Below are 16,158 nucleotides of genomic sequence, written 5' to 3' on the forward strand. Positions count from 1 at the left end.
GCAGTTGTGAGCTCGGGATCTGTCCGCAGCCCAACATGACTGTAACTCTACTCTATAATAAAGAGACCTCTGTTGCTGTGAAAATCCGTCTTCTTGTGATACCAGCACTGCTTCCTGGGACTGGTATCGATGAACAGGTTAATTTGAAGCGTCACGGGCTAGTTCCGTTCGGTACTAGTTCGAGGCGTGACAATCGGGCGGCCATCCCGAATCATTTTCTAGAAAAGAGCATGCGTGCGGGAGTCAAAATTATACTATACTATACTATATCCCCCGGTGTCCTAAAATACCTAGTGAAACATCATAAATACTTGCTCAAAAATCCAAAGAACACCACGTGCAATATTGCGACTGAGCTAGTGAAGTATCTACTGAAACATTACAAAAATACCTTCTGAAGCATTCAAATAACACCACGTGCAACATTCCGAATAATCTAGTGAAATACGTTCTGAAACGTCACAGAATACCTTCTGAGACATCTAAAGAACACAACATGCAACAATCCAAATGACATAGTATTAAACTTGCTCTAAGCATGCATCCAACCTTTTCTTTCTAGTCCCTCCATCCCATTTTAAGTGCAACCATAAGTTTTCGCGTCCAACTTTAATCGTCCATCTTATTTGAAATTTTTTTTATAATTAATATTTTTGTTATTATGAGATGATAAAATATGATTTGTATTTTACTCGTGACTTATATTTTTAATTTTGTTCAAAATATTTTAAATAAGACGGACGGTTAAAGTTGGGCGCGAAAAACCATGGCTGCACTTGAAATTGGATGGAGGGAGTAGGAAACCTCCATATGCATTCATGCAGTCATTTCTTCTCTTCCTCATGTTGGGTAAATGTAAACTCCTGCCATCCAATTTTTGATCTGATTGCACCGTTGAATTTATTGTAATTAAATCTTTACAACGAGATTTCACATGATTATATTTTGGATAAATAAAAAATATATAATTATATTACTAATTAAAACATTTTTATATTATAAATGAAACATTGATTTGTAACCGTAGAAACATTACAAATATATACGTTAAAACATCGAAATAACAACGTGCAACATCCTAAATGACCTAGTGAAACATATGCTAAAACATCCAAAAAAAATACCATGTGCAACATTTCAAATGAGCTAGTAAAATACCTAGTGAAACATCATAAATACTTGCTCAAAAATCCAAAGAACACCACGTGCAATATTGCGACTGAGCTAGTGAAGTATCTACTGAAACATTACAAAATACCTTCTGAAGCATTCAAATAACACCACGTGCAACATTCCAAATGATCTAGTGAAATACGTTCTGAAACGTCACAAAATACCTTCTGAGACATCTAAAGAACACGACATGCAACAATCCAAATGACATAGTGAAACATCATAATATATTTATTGCAACATTTATAAAATCTATTGCAACAAAAAACTTAAAAAATATTTTTGTCGGAACATAATCATATGAGATCATGTTATAAAGATTTAATTATAACAAATATAATGGTATAATCGAATTGTAGATCCGATTAGGAGAAAAAATACTTAAAGTTTTGTTAAAGTTGGACATGCATGAATAGTAACGCTAGGGGCATTGGGGGCAGCACGCAACGTGGCAGCAGTGCTGGGGAGATGAACCTGATTTTTCTATCGCTGGATCGGGCGCCCATCCCGAATCATTTTCTAGAAAAGAGCATGCGTGCGGGAGTCAAAATTATACTATACTATACTATATCCCCCGGTGTCCTAAAAAAACTATACTATATTCATATTTGAAAGATTTAAAAGGGATTTTCTATAAAAAATAATACATATAAGCCATATCAAAGAATTTTAGGAGATAAAACTAAATAATTGACCATCTTTATTGTGAAAATAAAATGTATAGATAGATGGTGAAGATGGTGGTCAAGGTGGGGACCTTTATGCTGCAGTACAGTAATACCTTCACGGTCAAGGTGGAGTGACAGGAAGGCAACCAACCAACCAAACAATTAACTTGCAGTAAAAGCAGGTTCAGTACGGGAATCCGATTCCAACAAACTAAAAGACTCGAAAACAAAGAGAAGGCACCAACGAATCTCTTGGACACCGACGACTCGACGCCTCACCAACCACGCCCAACCAACGCCACCACCAACCCCACTACGCACGCACTCACCCACCCCACCTGTCGCCCCGCCGCGCCCGACTTCGCCGTCGACGTCGACCCGCTGCTGCCTCCGCCGTCCAACGGCGACACCGGCGCGGAGGCGTCGATGGTTGTGGCGTTGGGCGTGGTGACGTAGACGTCGAGCTCGAACACGCCGGTGCTGGCGCTCATGCTGGCCGTCTTCCACACCACGTAGCCGGTGGCCATCCTGAACTTGCCCGTGCCGCCCACCACGGACAGCTCCCTCACCGTGGCCGTGGTGTCGTCGTGGCCGATCACCGCGATGGTGCTGCCGTTGTTCTCGCCGGCGGTGAAGTAGAGGTTCACGCACATCATCAGCGTCGGGCTCGACAGCGACGACATCATGTAGAACCCCTGCGCGCGCCCCACCTCCGGGGACGTCGCCGACGAGGTCTCCGTGAGCGCGTCGTCGACGACGGTGGTGTCTCCGAAGCCGGTGCTGACGCCACCGTTGGCCGACGTCGGGCCCTTGATGACCTGCACCGCCGTCTGGCCGCTGCCGGAGACGACGTCGTGCATGAAGAAGTGGAGGTGCGTGTCCGCCGCCCGCAGGAGCGGCGGCGCGGCGCAGGCGAGCGCGAGCAGCAGGAAGAGGGCGGCGGGAGAGCGAGAGGTGGGCGCCATGGCTGAACCTGGACTGGACGAACACTAGCTGCTGCTGCTGCCCACAGGAAGTTTAATTTATCAACAGGTATTCTCTCAGAAAGTGGGAGTAGGTAGCAGAAATGACTATATTATTTCTACTATTAATTAACTAATAATAACCATGTGAAGCTTAGACTTTACGGCAGGCATGCATGCTGCAAAGCAAGCATGATTCAGGTCAAGAAAAATGCATCCTACTTGGGTTAATTTAGTTGATGTCAATGATGAGTAATAGTCCAAGAAATAAATAGCACGTAATTAATTAATTAATTAAGGAGCGGGAGAGCGACAGATTGAATTAGTAGTTGGATACGGTGAGTTGTGTGGTTGTGCTTCGGCAGCCAACGATGACGATCGATCGAGTCATCCATCGAGAGAGAACCAAGTAGGCGACGGAAAACGAAGTAATAGTAGACTAGTACTATTACGATTGTTAGTTGGGTAATCGATCAGCTGGTCTGCAGTTTACCTACTAACGACTTTGCTTGAGTACTACTACTACTCCTTGAGAGTCTTAATTAGGACATGTTTGGGGAGCTCCATATCCTCGTCAGTTGGATTCGTTCTCGTTGCTTCTAATTAATCTAAAGCTTTTTAAACAGATCCTTAATTTAGTTCTAGATGGTTAATACTTCCTATGTCCCATAATATTAAAGGATTTTGTATTTTTGCTTGTACTGTTTGACCACTCATCTTATTAAAAAATTTGTGCAAATATAAAAAACGAAAAGTTGTGTTTAAAGTACTTTAGATAATAAAGTAAATCACAAATAAAATAAATAATAATTCTAAAAATTTTTAAATAAGATGAGTAGTCAAACAGTGCAAGTAAAAAGTTAAAATCTCTTATATTATAGGATGGAGGGAGTAGCTAGCTACATCATTGCCTGCCTGCCTCTGCCTTTTCTTACCAGCTGCTTTGATAGATGCTGTTCGATCGATCAGTTTACGCCGTGTCCACTTTTCTTTCTTTTACAGATCAGCTTCCAGTACCATCCATCATCCACCCTTCCGGCCATTACTAGCACTGTTGCAGCTCAGAAAAAGGCTTATCTCTCCCTTTCTTTTTCTTTTTTTTAACACACAAACAACTTTATTAACCAAGAACAGAGTTTAGAGGATAAACCCCAATACATATCCAAAGATAAATAACTGAAAGCAAAGAGCCATCCTTGTGAGAAGGAGGGTTAAGTAAACTACAGAAGCAACCTTCCTAATATAACCAAACAACAGAAAAAGGAGCATGTCGATAGGGAGCTGTGGCAATGCCGCGACGATGGCTACCTTGGACCTCATTTGACGTGCACACCGTTTGACAAGCCATTAATCCTATATGCTGCCTCCGCGGAAACGACACAAAACAGAGGTTTGTTATACTGAGCCATAGATTTTGGTGTGAGCATCACTGGACTCAGCAAAGGATTCCCACGAAGTTTGTCATTGAATTTGAGGAGATTTAACATCAAACCTGTCAACCGATATTGTGCATGTGGTCCGAGCTCAACCCAAATGACAAACCCAACATGGTTTCTGCTGCTAGGGAACAAAAGAGAGGGCAAATTCGAATATCAGCCAACCTTCAACATTGGAGCATTTGAATGACTGCAAATCAACTTATCTTGCTGAGAGGATGAAGATGACTGAGGAAGAGGTGGCATGCAACTTGAAACTACAAGATCATGGCCAGTGCATACACCCATCCACAAAGATCCCAATATAGGCGCTCTCTCCTCCGCCGCCGCCGCCGTGATGCTGTTGAACCTCCGGTGAGCCACCGGCCGTGACAGGTTCTCCGACACGATGTTCTCGAGCGAGTTGACACGCCACGACAGGCACTGCCAACGGTCGCTCCACCGCGTCGGTCCCACCGCCGTTGCCTGCGTGTGCGCAGAGCCTCTCTAGCCACCGCCATTGGGACCGCCGCCACCTCCACCACCATGCCTCAGCAGATCTGGAAGAAGACCCGCCACCTCCACCACCCATCGGGACCACAGCAAGAGGGTGTCTCCACCACCGGAGATGCGATTCATCGTCCTAGAAGCACATTGCCACCATCTCCAACCACCTCCGTCACCAAGGACCCCTACACCGGTCACCGCCATAGGCCGACAAACCCGACAACTAACAGGACAACCACAAGGACTAAACTAGGCTTGAAAGGAGAAAACCCTAACCCCTCTTCCAGCCATCACTGACGGTGAGCCACTGGAATCAACGACGAAAGAGGGGACGGAGGGGGGACTGTAGCGAGAAAGAGAGAAGGGGAATTTACTGTAGTGAGAAAGAGAGAAAGGAGAAGAGTCTCTAAAATAACTCAGGCTTATCTCTCTCTTCAATTCCCCCATTCATAATGCAATGCAAAAGTTGGTGGCCTAAAATAGTGGCAAGAGAGAGTATCATACTCCATGTAAAACTAGTACTCCTACAATTAAGTAAACTACTATACTCCCTCCGGTTTCAAATTAATTAACATTTTGGATAGGATCTCACATACCAAGAAATGGTTAGTTAGTGTGCGTATTCCTGTTTTATCCATATTAAATACATTAGGAAGGCGCATCTAACAAGCACATCCTCTTAACCTAGTGGTTGGCTGTTAGTCCCAAAGCATCTTCTTACTGTTTTGTGCAGGACTCGATGTATGCATGCAGCCATGCAGGGGTAAATCAGTCTAAATTAATCACATGGAGGCTAAAACGTCAAGTTTTATCATCCAAAGGGTCCAAGCTCCAAGCATCAACTAATTTGAAACTGGAGTGAGTAATAGAAGTAGTAAGCTACTCCCTCCGATTCCATATTAATTGACGTTTTGGACAAGGTTGAGGTCAAACTTTTATAACTTTGACCATCAATAACTTTAATAATATTTAGTTTAAAGGAACTAGAACAACATTTATAGATTTGTCTTTTAAAGTACTATAATAAAAGTAAACATGCATTTATTTATTATATAGAAAAATAAGATCAAAAATATATCTTGTAGACCGTGTCATTGTTCAAAACGTCAATTAAAATGAAACCAGAGGGAGTACTAAGTAAACCTGCAATTAATCCTGGGTACTTTCAAATGGATCCATGCATGAGTGTTTTTTTAAAGTCCCCTTAATTTTCAAGTTTAGCCCTCATGTTTTTTTTCCAATTACAGTACTTGTTCAAATTAACTTTTATCCAAGTGCCTTAGGGTTAAAATAAACTAAGAGTAACATGCACCTTAGGCTACCTTATATTACAGCTGGGTAAACCAAACTTTTAATTTTGGACCGGATATCTTTATGGATGATTCAATTCGGATTCATTTTTCTTCCTCCATAAAGCTCTCATGGTACAGTAGCTCGAAAAGGAGCAACGCACATGAAGGAGAAGCTCGGGTAATATGTAACGCAGTAACGGAGGTTGAGCATGAGCGCAGAATTCATCTCTCCTCCCAGGTCCCTCCACATTATCGATCAAGCAATTCTACTCGTAAAAGCTACCAAAGAATTCAAAAGGATGCTTGCATTTCCAATCATCGATCGACTAGCTAGTGTTTACGGTTTCCGGCAGAAAAAGGGCACACAACACAAGTATTCCTGCTAGTAGCACTGAGGAGAAAGGGAAAAGAAGAGGGCCCAAATTGAAACGTGATGTAAAGACACCCGGTCCAAAATGTGAAAGGGCATGAAGTGGTTGAAATGATCTGAGTAGCACCCTAAGCTCTTGAGTTCAAATCTTTATAGGAGCGAATTTTAAATTAGGTAATTTGAGAGATAACTCCATATAAGCGAATTTCAAATTGAGTTATTTGAGAGCTAAGTTTTCTGTTTGATAGGCTATGTTCCAAATTTAAAAGGGCTACATATATCCAGTTGGATGTAAAGTAAGAAAAAATTACTCTTCTTAAAAAATATAAAGTAAAAAAATATCCTTCTCTACAAAAAAATAGAGGTAGTCTAAGATCTAATTTTCTCTAAAATAAATCATAAACAGGTCCGGCACTATGAGAAAAGTACATCCAGCTGCAGTACAAATACTATTGTACTACCAGTTGCTACACCGCCATCTAATTAGCCCTGCGCCCCTGCCAGCTGGGCTAGCTTTACAATCAAATTATTTGGGCCGGAATTATTGTGGGTCCCACTCAATTAAACTGGGCCTTCACGAGCGTAATGCAGGCCCACGGATGACCTCATTATACTTTCCTTTGGTTTCTCCCGTAGAACACTGATTGCATTGCAACAATGTTAAATTTATTGATAAATCAACTGTGTTAGCCTAATTTTTTGTTTGATCCACCTGGCGTATTGAAAAAACAATATCTTATTTTTACTCCCTATATTATATATATCTCACCACAAAAATGGCTTATTTCGAATATATTTGCAATATCAAGTTAACTTCTAAAACTGGGGCATCAATGTCTTTTTGAATATCAGGATTGGATGCATGCATAAATGGTAGATGTATCGTGAATAAATTTCAAAATAATAGTATAATTATTTTTCACGTTTTTACATACAATATATGATACTGTATTTATTTTCATATTTAATTCTCGTATAAATGGCATGGCTTTAATTTTAGCAAGATGCATACGCAGACACAAGGCTCTGGCTTGCTAGATGTCCGCAACAAATTGGCTTAGTTCGGGAGGCAAGGTTGGGAACCTTGCCTCCTGACACGGAAAATGAAGCAAGCGATTATAGTGAGATTAATTAAGTACTACTATTAGCCTAAAAAAACTTTTAAAAGGGATCAATATGATTTTTTAAAAGCAACTTTCATATAGAAAACTTGTAAAAAAAAATGCACCGTTTAGTAGTTTGAAAAGCGTGCGCGCGGAAAACGAGGTAAGTGAGTTGGGAAAGAGGGGAAAAGAACGCAACGCATGTGTTTGGTTTGCGATGTGGTGGGATGAGTTGTACTCATCCTTGTTTTGGGATTGTCCGCATGTCAAAGAGACAGAAAAGTGGGTTAGATTTATCCGTTGGTTTTTGAGAAACCATATCAACCTGGATCGTAAAGGAATATTCTCTCTTTAAGGGATATCTCATCTACCAATTCCCAAAACAAACATCTTAAAAATGGGATCAACCCAACCCAACCATTCTATCCCTTGAACCAAATACATGCTAAATAACCTATAGTCCGTTGATATTGTAATCACCTTTAACGTTTTTTTTTATTTAGGACTTTAAAAAATTCCTAGGCCGACCACTTAGAGTGGGTAAGATATATGCGGCAGCTAGCAACCATGGAAGTAACTAATTAATAATAATCTCATATTTATTCAGTTCGATTGTTTTTCAACTTCTTATTTAACTTCTTTTTTTTAAAAAAAAGAAATGATCATCGATCGTTTTCGATCCAAATAAAAGTCTGTTCGTCATAGATTCGCGCAATGGCCGGCCTGGTTAATTTGATTATTGGACGATAACGTATATACGTCCGGAGCAATCGTTATCGATGACCACATGTGTCCACATTATAGTTACTTACATATTTTTAATTTGGTCGTCCAAGAGAATTATATACGTTCAAATTTTTTTGGAGAAACATATACGTTCGAATTGAAGATCAGTACATGCATATATGATAATGTTATTTAGTTAGTAGGTAAGCTAGCTTGTTTGTATGCGCGTGCTTAATTAGTTACTAGTTACTACTAACCTTTGTTCCATTTGTTAACGTCGTACCTAATTGCTTGGTTCTAGCTAGACTCAAAGGTGTCACTACTGCAAAAAAAAATGCACATTGAGCTCGGCACTTTAAATACCGGAACAGCTAAAACCAATATCTATAGTGCTTCTCTCCTCCGCTGGTTGAAAACATATAAAACCGGTACCTCTAAGTAACTATAGGTGCCGGTTCTAAAAAAAATATTTATTTTAAAAAAAACAGCTTTAATATATTATAGGTGTCGGTTTTAGCGGCAGCGGCGGTGGTCGTGCCCTCCCCTCCGCCAGATCCGGCGGGAGGGGAGGCGGAAAGATGGGAGGATCCTACCTATTTTACGCACTAATTTTGATTAAATATGGGCAAAAAAATCATTGACTCGAGCATATGTGCCTTGGTAAGGTCTATCTCTTCCCTATATTGCAAGACTTGGATGGCTCAGTTCTTCTCAGTTCACCGATTTTCATGCAAAACTGTGCGGTCCAGCCAGTTTTCTCTAGTTCAATAACTTGAACGGTCTTTGAAGGAAACTGAACCGCTGAGGAGGCTGGTTTTGGTTTTTTTCGGGCCTAACCGCTAGCATAGACCAGGTTATTGTACTATGGGCAGGAGGGAAGTCAGCGGCCTAAGGCGATGACAACGGCGGTGGCCACACCTCTCCTCCACTAGATCCGGTGGGAGGGGAGGCGGCGCCGGCTGCAGCGGGAGGGCCCTCCTCTCCTCCTCCATATGGCATCGGCAGTAAGGGTGTCTAGGGTGGAGTAGGACGTCGGCGCCGTGTGTACCGTCGGCGGGCCGGGTGAAGGGGATGTTCTTGATGTGTTAGCTAGCGTTGTGTTCTTCAGGTTTATATTCACTATGATCACGGTTTAATTTTCATGATCCAACCCCTTCCATAAAAAAATAGAGTTGATTTCAAATTTAATTTTAGAGTTAATTTTGATTTTTTATCATAGTTTATTTTCAAGCAATAGCTTTTAAGTCAACAAGAGAAAATATAAAAGTTTTACCCACGGATTAATAGTTTATCCTAATACATAACATAAGCCTGTCTTAAAATTCTGCATGTATATTAAGCCTCTACTTATCCCTTTTTTTCTGTTTCCTCGGTCCGTCCAGGAGATGTGCCAATGTGCGTGTATGTAGAGTCCGGGAAACATGAGTTGATGCGGGGACGGCGCACTGATTAGGAGCGGAAACGAAGACGGATGACAAAAAAACGATCTGGACCGATGGAAAGCCATGAACGAAATTGATACGGACTCTGAGTGACGTAGCAAATAATTAGACAAAAACATCTTTAATTTTTATAATAGTAGAGAAAGAGATGTATTGATATGTTTTTAGATGTTGTTGATGTTTATGTGTTCTTTGATCGTGGTGAAGGGGATCGAGGTACTCGATGCGCATCGGCTGGAATCAAGCCGTTTTTTTTTTTCTTCTATGCATCTTCATTTCTTTCTTTTCTTCTTCTAGCTTGCTCGCTAATATACATTTGGAGATGGTGCCCAATAATAAGCTTTTTCTTATGTCAATTAATTTCTATTGAAAGTGCAATGTATAGAAAAGATTGAAAATTGTATTCTCATGTATAGAGCATTATTCATAGTTCACGGATATGATGGGTAGTCATGAGTCATGACTCCACAGTCCGCACCTTGTGCTCCCACATACATATATATCTCACTTAATTAATTCACCGTACGTGGCTAGTTTTATTATTATTGAATTACAGAAAGCTAATTAAGGTTCATGTGATGCATGCATCCATCGATGAGGCCGGCTCTCATGTAACGACGACGGTGGGAGGAGGAGGGCGGTGGTGCGGCGGCGGCGGCGGCGACTGCAAGTACTCCGGGCGCGTGTGGACGAAGACGTCGAGCTCCAGGACAGCGTCGGCGCGGAACTGCCAGCTGGCCGTCCTCCACAGCACGTAGCCGGTGGCCATGCGGAAGGCCCCCGTGCCGCCGACGACGGAGAGCTCCCGCAGCGGCTGGGTGATGTGGTCGCGGCCGAGGATGGTGACGGTGCTGCCGGCGTACGGCCCCGCCGTGAGCACCACGTTCATGCAGAAGAGCAGCGCCGGCACGTTCATGTCGGAGAAGACGTAGAAGCCCTGCGTCCGCCCCACGCGCGGCGACGACCGGCTGGGCCCCTCCGTCAGCACGTCGTCCATCACCACCACCTGCCCGAACCGCAGCCCGCCGGCGACGTCGAAGGCACGCCCCGTGCCGTTCACCACGTCCACCGCCGTCGCGTCCGGGCCGGTCAGGACGTCGTGCATGAACAAGTGCAGGTGGGTGGCAACGCCACGGTCCTCGCGCCACAGACATTGCGGCCGCCACCGGCTGCTGGTGGCCGGCAGGATGATCACAACGGCGGCCACGAGGTAGACGACGGACAGCAGCTGCCGGCCGCCGGAGCTCTGCACCTTCATCCACGCCGCCATGCTTAAATACAATCTTCGTTTAGTAATTTGTGCATCGATATATGATGGTCGTATTCGTATATATATACACGCACGGGAATGGCATGCTTAAACATTTAGGAGAGTATATATTATATATAGCTGCAGCCTGCAGTTGCCGCCGGAGGATCGATCAACATGCATATACTAGTCACTCATATATGCAGGCATGGCGACAGATCGGAATATTTTGGAGAATGCAGCTTCGTCTTGGCACCCGCCGCAACTTGCAATACTCCGATCGACGACCGCGAAACTGATAGAGCCACTAGGAGATTAACCGAAGAACCAACACATGAAAGACGAGGTTTAGTCGCTAGGGAGATAGCCCAAAAACAAAATTCCCAAAAACGAGATAAACGCCACAGTTAGGGAAATTATCAACTGATGATTAATTAGTGCATTCATGTAATGCAACGGGGTTCACGTTCTCTTGATAAGATGTTGTTTTAGGAGGGGATCCAAGGTTGCGTTTTTTTGACGGAGGGAGTATGTTCTAAGATAAATACATTAAATGTATAAGTGAGAGAAAAACAGAGAAGAAAAAGAAGACAATTTTATAACTAATTTATTATATATGTTGACTCTAACATAGACATATACTCCCTTTGTCTCAAAATATAAGGAATTTTGGAGACATGACATATCTTAATACTACGAATATGGAAATATATGTCATATCCATCCAAAATCCTTTCTATATTATGCGACGGAGGGAATAGTTAGTAGCAACATCCCACTACTACAAAACATCAAGTAGGTGTCGCCACTATAGGTGCTGGTAGTGCTAAAACCGGCACCTATAGACCTTTTCCCACCTTCACGTATTGAAATCGCAAAAAACTCACCTTTTAGTAGCTAATGGTGTCGGTTCTAAATAAAAACCGGCACCTATTTTATTTTGTGAAAAACGAGCACCTTTAATATATTATAGGTGTCGGTTAATTAAAAACCGACACCTATAATATATTATAGGTGCCGGTCTTTTTATAAAAACCGACACCTATGTAAATCGAGCCGAGTCGGCATCGGATGAGCCGACCGGTCGGCCCCACCACGACGAGACGAGCATCGGATAAGGTTCGATCGTCTCGCTCTCATCGTCTATTCGTCTCGCTCCCTCTTCTCTCTCTCTCGTTTCGCTCTCTTCCCTCTCGTCTCGCTCTCTTCTCTCTCCTGCACGCTGCCGGCGGTTGGCTGGCAGAGGCGTGCGGCAGCGGTGACCATGCCCTCCCCTCCACCAGATCCGGCGGGAGGGGAGGCAGCGACAAGGAGATGGTGGCGGGGAGGCGATGGCGAGGAGCTGGCGGCGGGGAGGCGGCGGCGGCAGGAGGGGAGGCGGCAGCAAGTGGCGTAGCTCACGGGCGTCGGCGGCGGCGACCTCCCCTCCGCCAGATCCGGCGGGAGGGGAGGCAACGGCGGCGGTGGAGCCCTCCCCTCCGCCTGATCCAGCAGCAGCAACCATCTCCTTCGCTTGCGGCAACGACGGCGGCGGGCTCCCCACGGGCGACGGTGAGCACCCGCAACCATCTCGTTCACTTGTGGCTGCCTGATTCAAAATGTTTGATGTGAGATGAATGTTGCCAAATTTTTTTGTGAGATGAATGTTGCTTGATTTAAATGTTTGATTCAGTGATTCAAATGTGATTCAGTGATTTATTTTGTGAGATGAATGTTGCCAAAAAAATTTTCTTGCGGATGTGGGAGGAGGGATTGCTCGGCTCGATATAGGTTATTTTTTTCCTTGGAAAAACCAGCACCGAAAGGGGTTTCCTAACTGGCAGTAAAAACCCTTTTCTGTAGTAGTGTCCATTGGAGTATTGAACTTGCGTAGGATCGCTATAATTCAGCCATGCCACATCGGTTGTTTTTTTCCCTTCCAGTCCGCTCTGCTTGCTTTATATTTTTTCTGTCACATCTTTCCCTCATTGTCTGCTTTGCTTCCATTTATTATTGCCTATTTATTACTTCCTCTATCAAAAATATTAAGCATATTTTTTCCATATTTTTTAAGAAGTGATCATATTTGTAGTACTTTCCATGTAATAAATTAATTGTTGATCCGAACCCAAACAACAATATTGATACTCATTACTCATTGATTATATGTATGCATATAGTTCTTTGGTTTTGTTACATAGAGGAGTTAATTTCTCTCTATTCTTGATGATATTAATTTCTCTTTATTTTTGATGATAAAAGAAACATATCTTGCATTTTTATGAAGGGGGCAATATTATTCAACTCCATGCATTTTCATCACATATCAATACCATGAGTATATTCCTATAGTTCACTCATTTCCGCTAGGCTTATCTACTTAAATAATATATCGATATTTCACTTTGTCACACAAATTTCTATCCGTGGTTTCGCCATCCGTTCATCCCATGCTACAACCATCAAGCCCACACGTCAAAAACATCATCCACATCCCGTTTAACTATTTGACACTCATGGGTCAATGATGGGTCAATACATGCATGGTAAATTGTTAATTGCTATATCTGAGAGTGACAGAGAGTTAAATATCTCTATGAAGGTAAACTTGCACTCAGGACTGTCGGAAATAAAGTAGCAGCTCTTTTAACTTGCAGCAAGTATGACTAGTAGTTAAATCCTAGGACACTACTATAGAAAATATTTTTTTCCTTGCGGTCAAAACCAATTTCCGCATACAGATTGGTGGCCCGCATGCACCCAACAAGTGCCTCCTAAAATCCAATTTTCACGCGCGAACGTTTAAACCATCTGACTACTCCTAAGAGTACAAGAGCAAAATGGCTATAGAAATAACAGAACGCATGAAAAATGTATGAATTAGAAAAACGAAATAGACATATAACAACTTTTATAAGAGGCTAGTTAATTAGATCTCACATTAAAATTCGTCTAAAATTAAATCCCTGTGATTTAATCCAATCAATCTCCTTCGAAATTTCTCACATGTCGCAATCACTTGTTGCTGTGGTGTGGCGGATGGGTTGATAGACATGAAAATTTGTGTTAATTGCAACGGACATTTTCAGCAGTGGGTGATCTGATTGACAAATGACCCGGCCTGCACGATTCAGGTTTCTAGCTAGCTTGTGATTGTCCTTGCATATGAAATTTTCTTGTAGTACCCTCTGTCCACAGATATTATAAAAAGTTTGATGACTCATCTCTACAAATATAAATATAAGGCCACCATAAATTTTCTTGCATTTGTACTAGTCAAGACCTCACCATACATAGGCCACCCAGCTTAGGCCTTATTTAGTTACTAAAATTTTTTTCGTAAAAACATCACATCGAATTTTTTTTACACATGCATAGAATATTAAATATAGATGAAATAAAAAACTAATTGCACAGTTTGCATGGAAATCGCGAAACGAATCTTTTGAGCCTAATTAGTCTATGATTAGTCATAAGTATTACAGTAACTAACATGTGCTAATGATGGATTAATGAGGCTTAATAAATTCGTCTTGCGGTTTCCAGACGAGTTATGAAATTAGTTCTTTCATTCGTGTCTGAAAATTCCTTCCGTCAACCGGTCAAACATCCGATGTGACACCCAAAAATTTTCTTTTTACGAAGTAAACAAGACCTTATAATGGGTCTACTTGACCATATGCTCAATCCGATCCATATATAACTTTAGATTTTAGGTCTACATAATCTTAGATCTTATATATTAGGCCTACATAATCTAAAAGATAAGTGAATACTATTCCCAACCTTTATTCTAGGAGCAGCTTCCATCGTCAATTATTGGTATGTAAATAAACCTAACACTAGTTACTTTTCACTTCAATCATCACTCGTTCAATTTTTTACCGTCTAATCTCAACTACCCTTTAACTTCCAACTATTAGCACTATAGTCTTTTTTCCCCTTAATCCTTAATCTTCTAAAAGTACCTCCAAAACCCTTTATTTGTGGACAGGACTACTACCAAATGACAGGTTTAAAATTTCAGTATACACAAAATCTATTGGCGTGATTGAAATTTTGGAGTATTATGGAACGAAATTACTTGAATATGTAAAGAAATTTTGACTGAATTTAAATAAGTTTTGCTAAATTCCTGCATTCCGAAATTTTGAGCCCGAATTTCAAACCCTGCTAAACGACTGTCTTCGTGTTCACATAATCATCAGAGAAGTCTCAGTTTGATCCTTCATATAATCGGCCCTCACCAAATTTGCTATGATATATATCTAGTCGGCTAGACAGTACAATACCAGCATATGCTCCATCGACCATCGTCCACAATTACAAGGGGATTTTGAGGTTCCCACTTGACAAATATAAGGAATTTTGGAGTATCACTTGGCTTATTTATCATCGCTCGTATGTGTAATTTTCATTCCATCTTATCTCCAACAATCCTCCCACCCTCATTCAGGCTAATTATATTGTACGTAATCTTACTCTCTTCATTCTTTAATATGTAAAAAAAAAAACTTGTGTATGTATAGAGCAATTAATTAGGCCCGGGCAAACTTTGTGATGGGTTTGCTCAAGTGAAGTGGCCACCCCTGATGGGCCTGGTTGTACCTAATTATTTTCTTGGGTTTTCCCATTTGCAGATAACCTCTGTACGACTTACAAGTCATACTTATAAGAGTGTAAAAACGGATAGTATATATTAAGAAAGCAAGTGTGTTATAGCGCAATTATATTGTTTACGACATAACCAGCATATCGTAGGTGTATTGTGCTCGATCCCTTTGGAGAAAAATACATTTGAACAAGCATAATTAATAAGTCGACTAATTTTAGAACTTGAGCGTCGATATCTTTTGAATACTTAGAATGACTAAATGAAAAATCACATTTCGAGTTTATCCTAAGAATGAACTATAAATACTACAATTTTCTACGGTTTTATTACTAACACAAACCTAGCTACGGGTGATGGCTCTATAATTTTCTACTAGGGAGTAATGCTAAGAGGCCACTAACTGGACAAGCCCACAAGCCCACAAGTAGCTAGGTGGCCCATCATATATAAGTAACCCAATTCCTAGAAAAACTGTGTTTAAAAGACTGACATGTTACCATTAGCTTGATTATTAATATATATAATTTAATAATTAAGAGTAAATTACAATTAAAACACTGGATTTAGAAGTGCATTACTAAACACGAAGCACCAATATAATGGTGATACACATACAGTAACTACACGATGCAATTAGCGAGAGGGGGCAGCCGTTGA

General features: G+C 41.6%; 2 protein-coding genes across 2 annotated transcripts; both read right to left on the reverse strand.

The window, feature by feature from the left end:
• Positions 1 to 1,973: 1,973 nt before the first annotated feature.
• On the reverse strand, positions 1,974 to 2,836 carry LOC4342203 (dirigent protein 1). The gene has a single exon (XM_015792525.2). The coding sequence runs from the start codon at positions 2,804 to 2,806 to the stop codon at positions 2,117 to 2,119; it is 690 nt and encodes a 229-aa protein (XP_015648011.1). The 5' UTR covers positions 2,807 to 2,836; the 3' UTR covers positions 1,974 to 2,116.
• A 7,425-nt stretch (positions 2,837 to 10,261) lies between these two features.
• LOC4342204 (pterocarpan synthase 1) lies at positions 10,262 to 11,031 on the reverse strand. Its single transcript, XM_015790895.3, has one exon. It carries the CDS (start codon positions 10,926 to 10,928, stop codon positions 10,266 to 10,268), a length of 663 nt encoding a protein of 220 aa, XP_015646381.1. The 5' UTR covers positions 10,929 to 11,031; the 3' UTR covers positions 10,262 to 10,265.
• Between the last annotated feature and the right edge of the window lie 5,127 nt (positions 11,032 to 16,158).

This window comes from Oryza sativa, chromosome 7, assembly GCF_034140825.1.
Source record: "Oryza sativa Japonica Group chromosome 7, ASM3414082v1".
NCBI lineage: Eukaryota > Viridiplantae > Streptophyta > Magnoliopsida > Poales > Poaceae > Oryza > Oryza sativa.

Bases quoted from the DNA above. Each gene is read 5' to 3' on its own strand.
- LOC4342204 (XM_015790895.3), bottom strand. From the start codon at position 10,928: ATGGCGGCGTGGATGAAGGTGCAGAGCTCCGGCGGCCGGCAGCTGCTG.
- LOC4342203 (XM_015792525.2), bottom strand. From the start codon at position 2,806: ATGGCGCCCACCTCTCGCTCTCCCGCCGCCCTCTTCCTGCTGCTCGCG.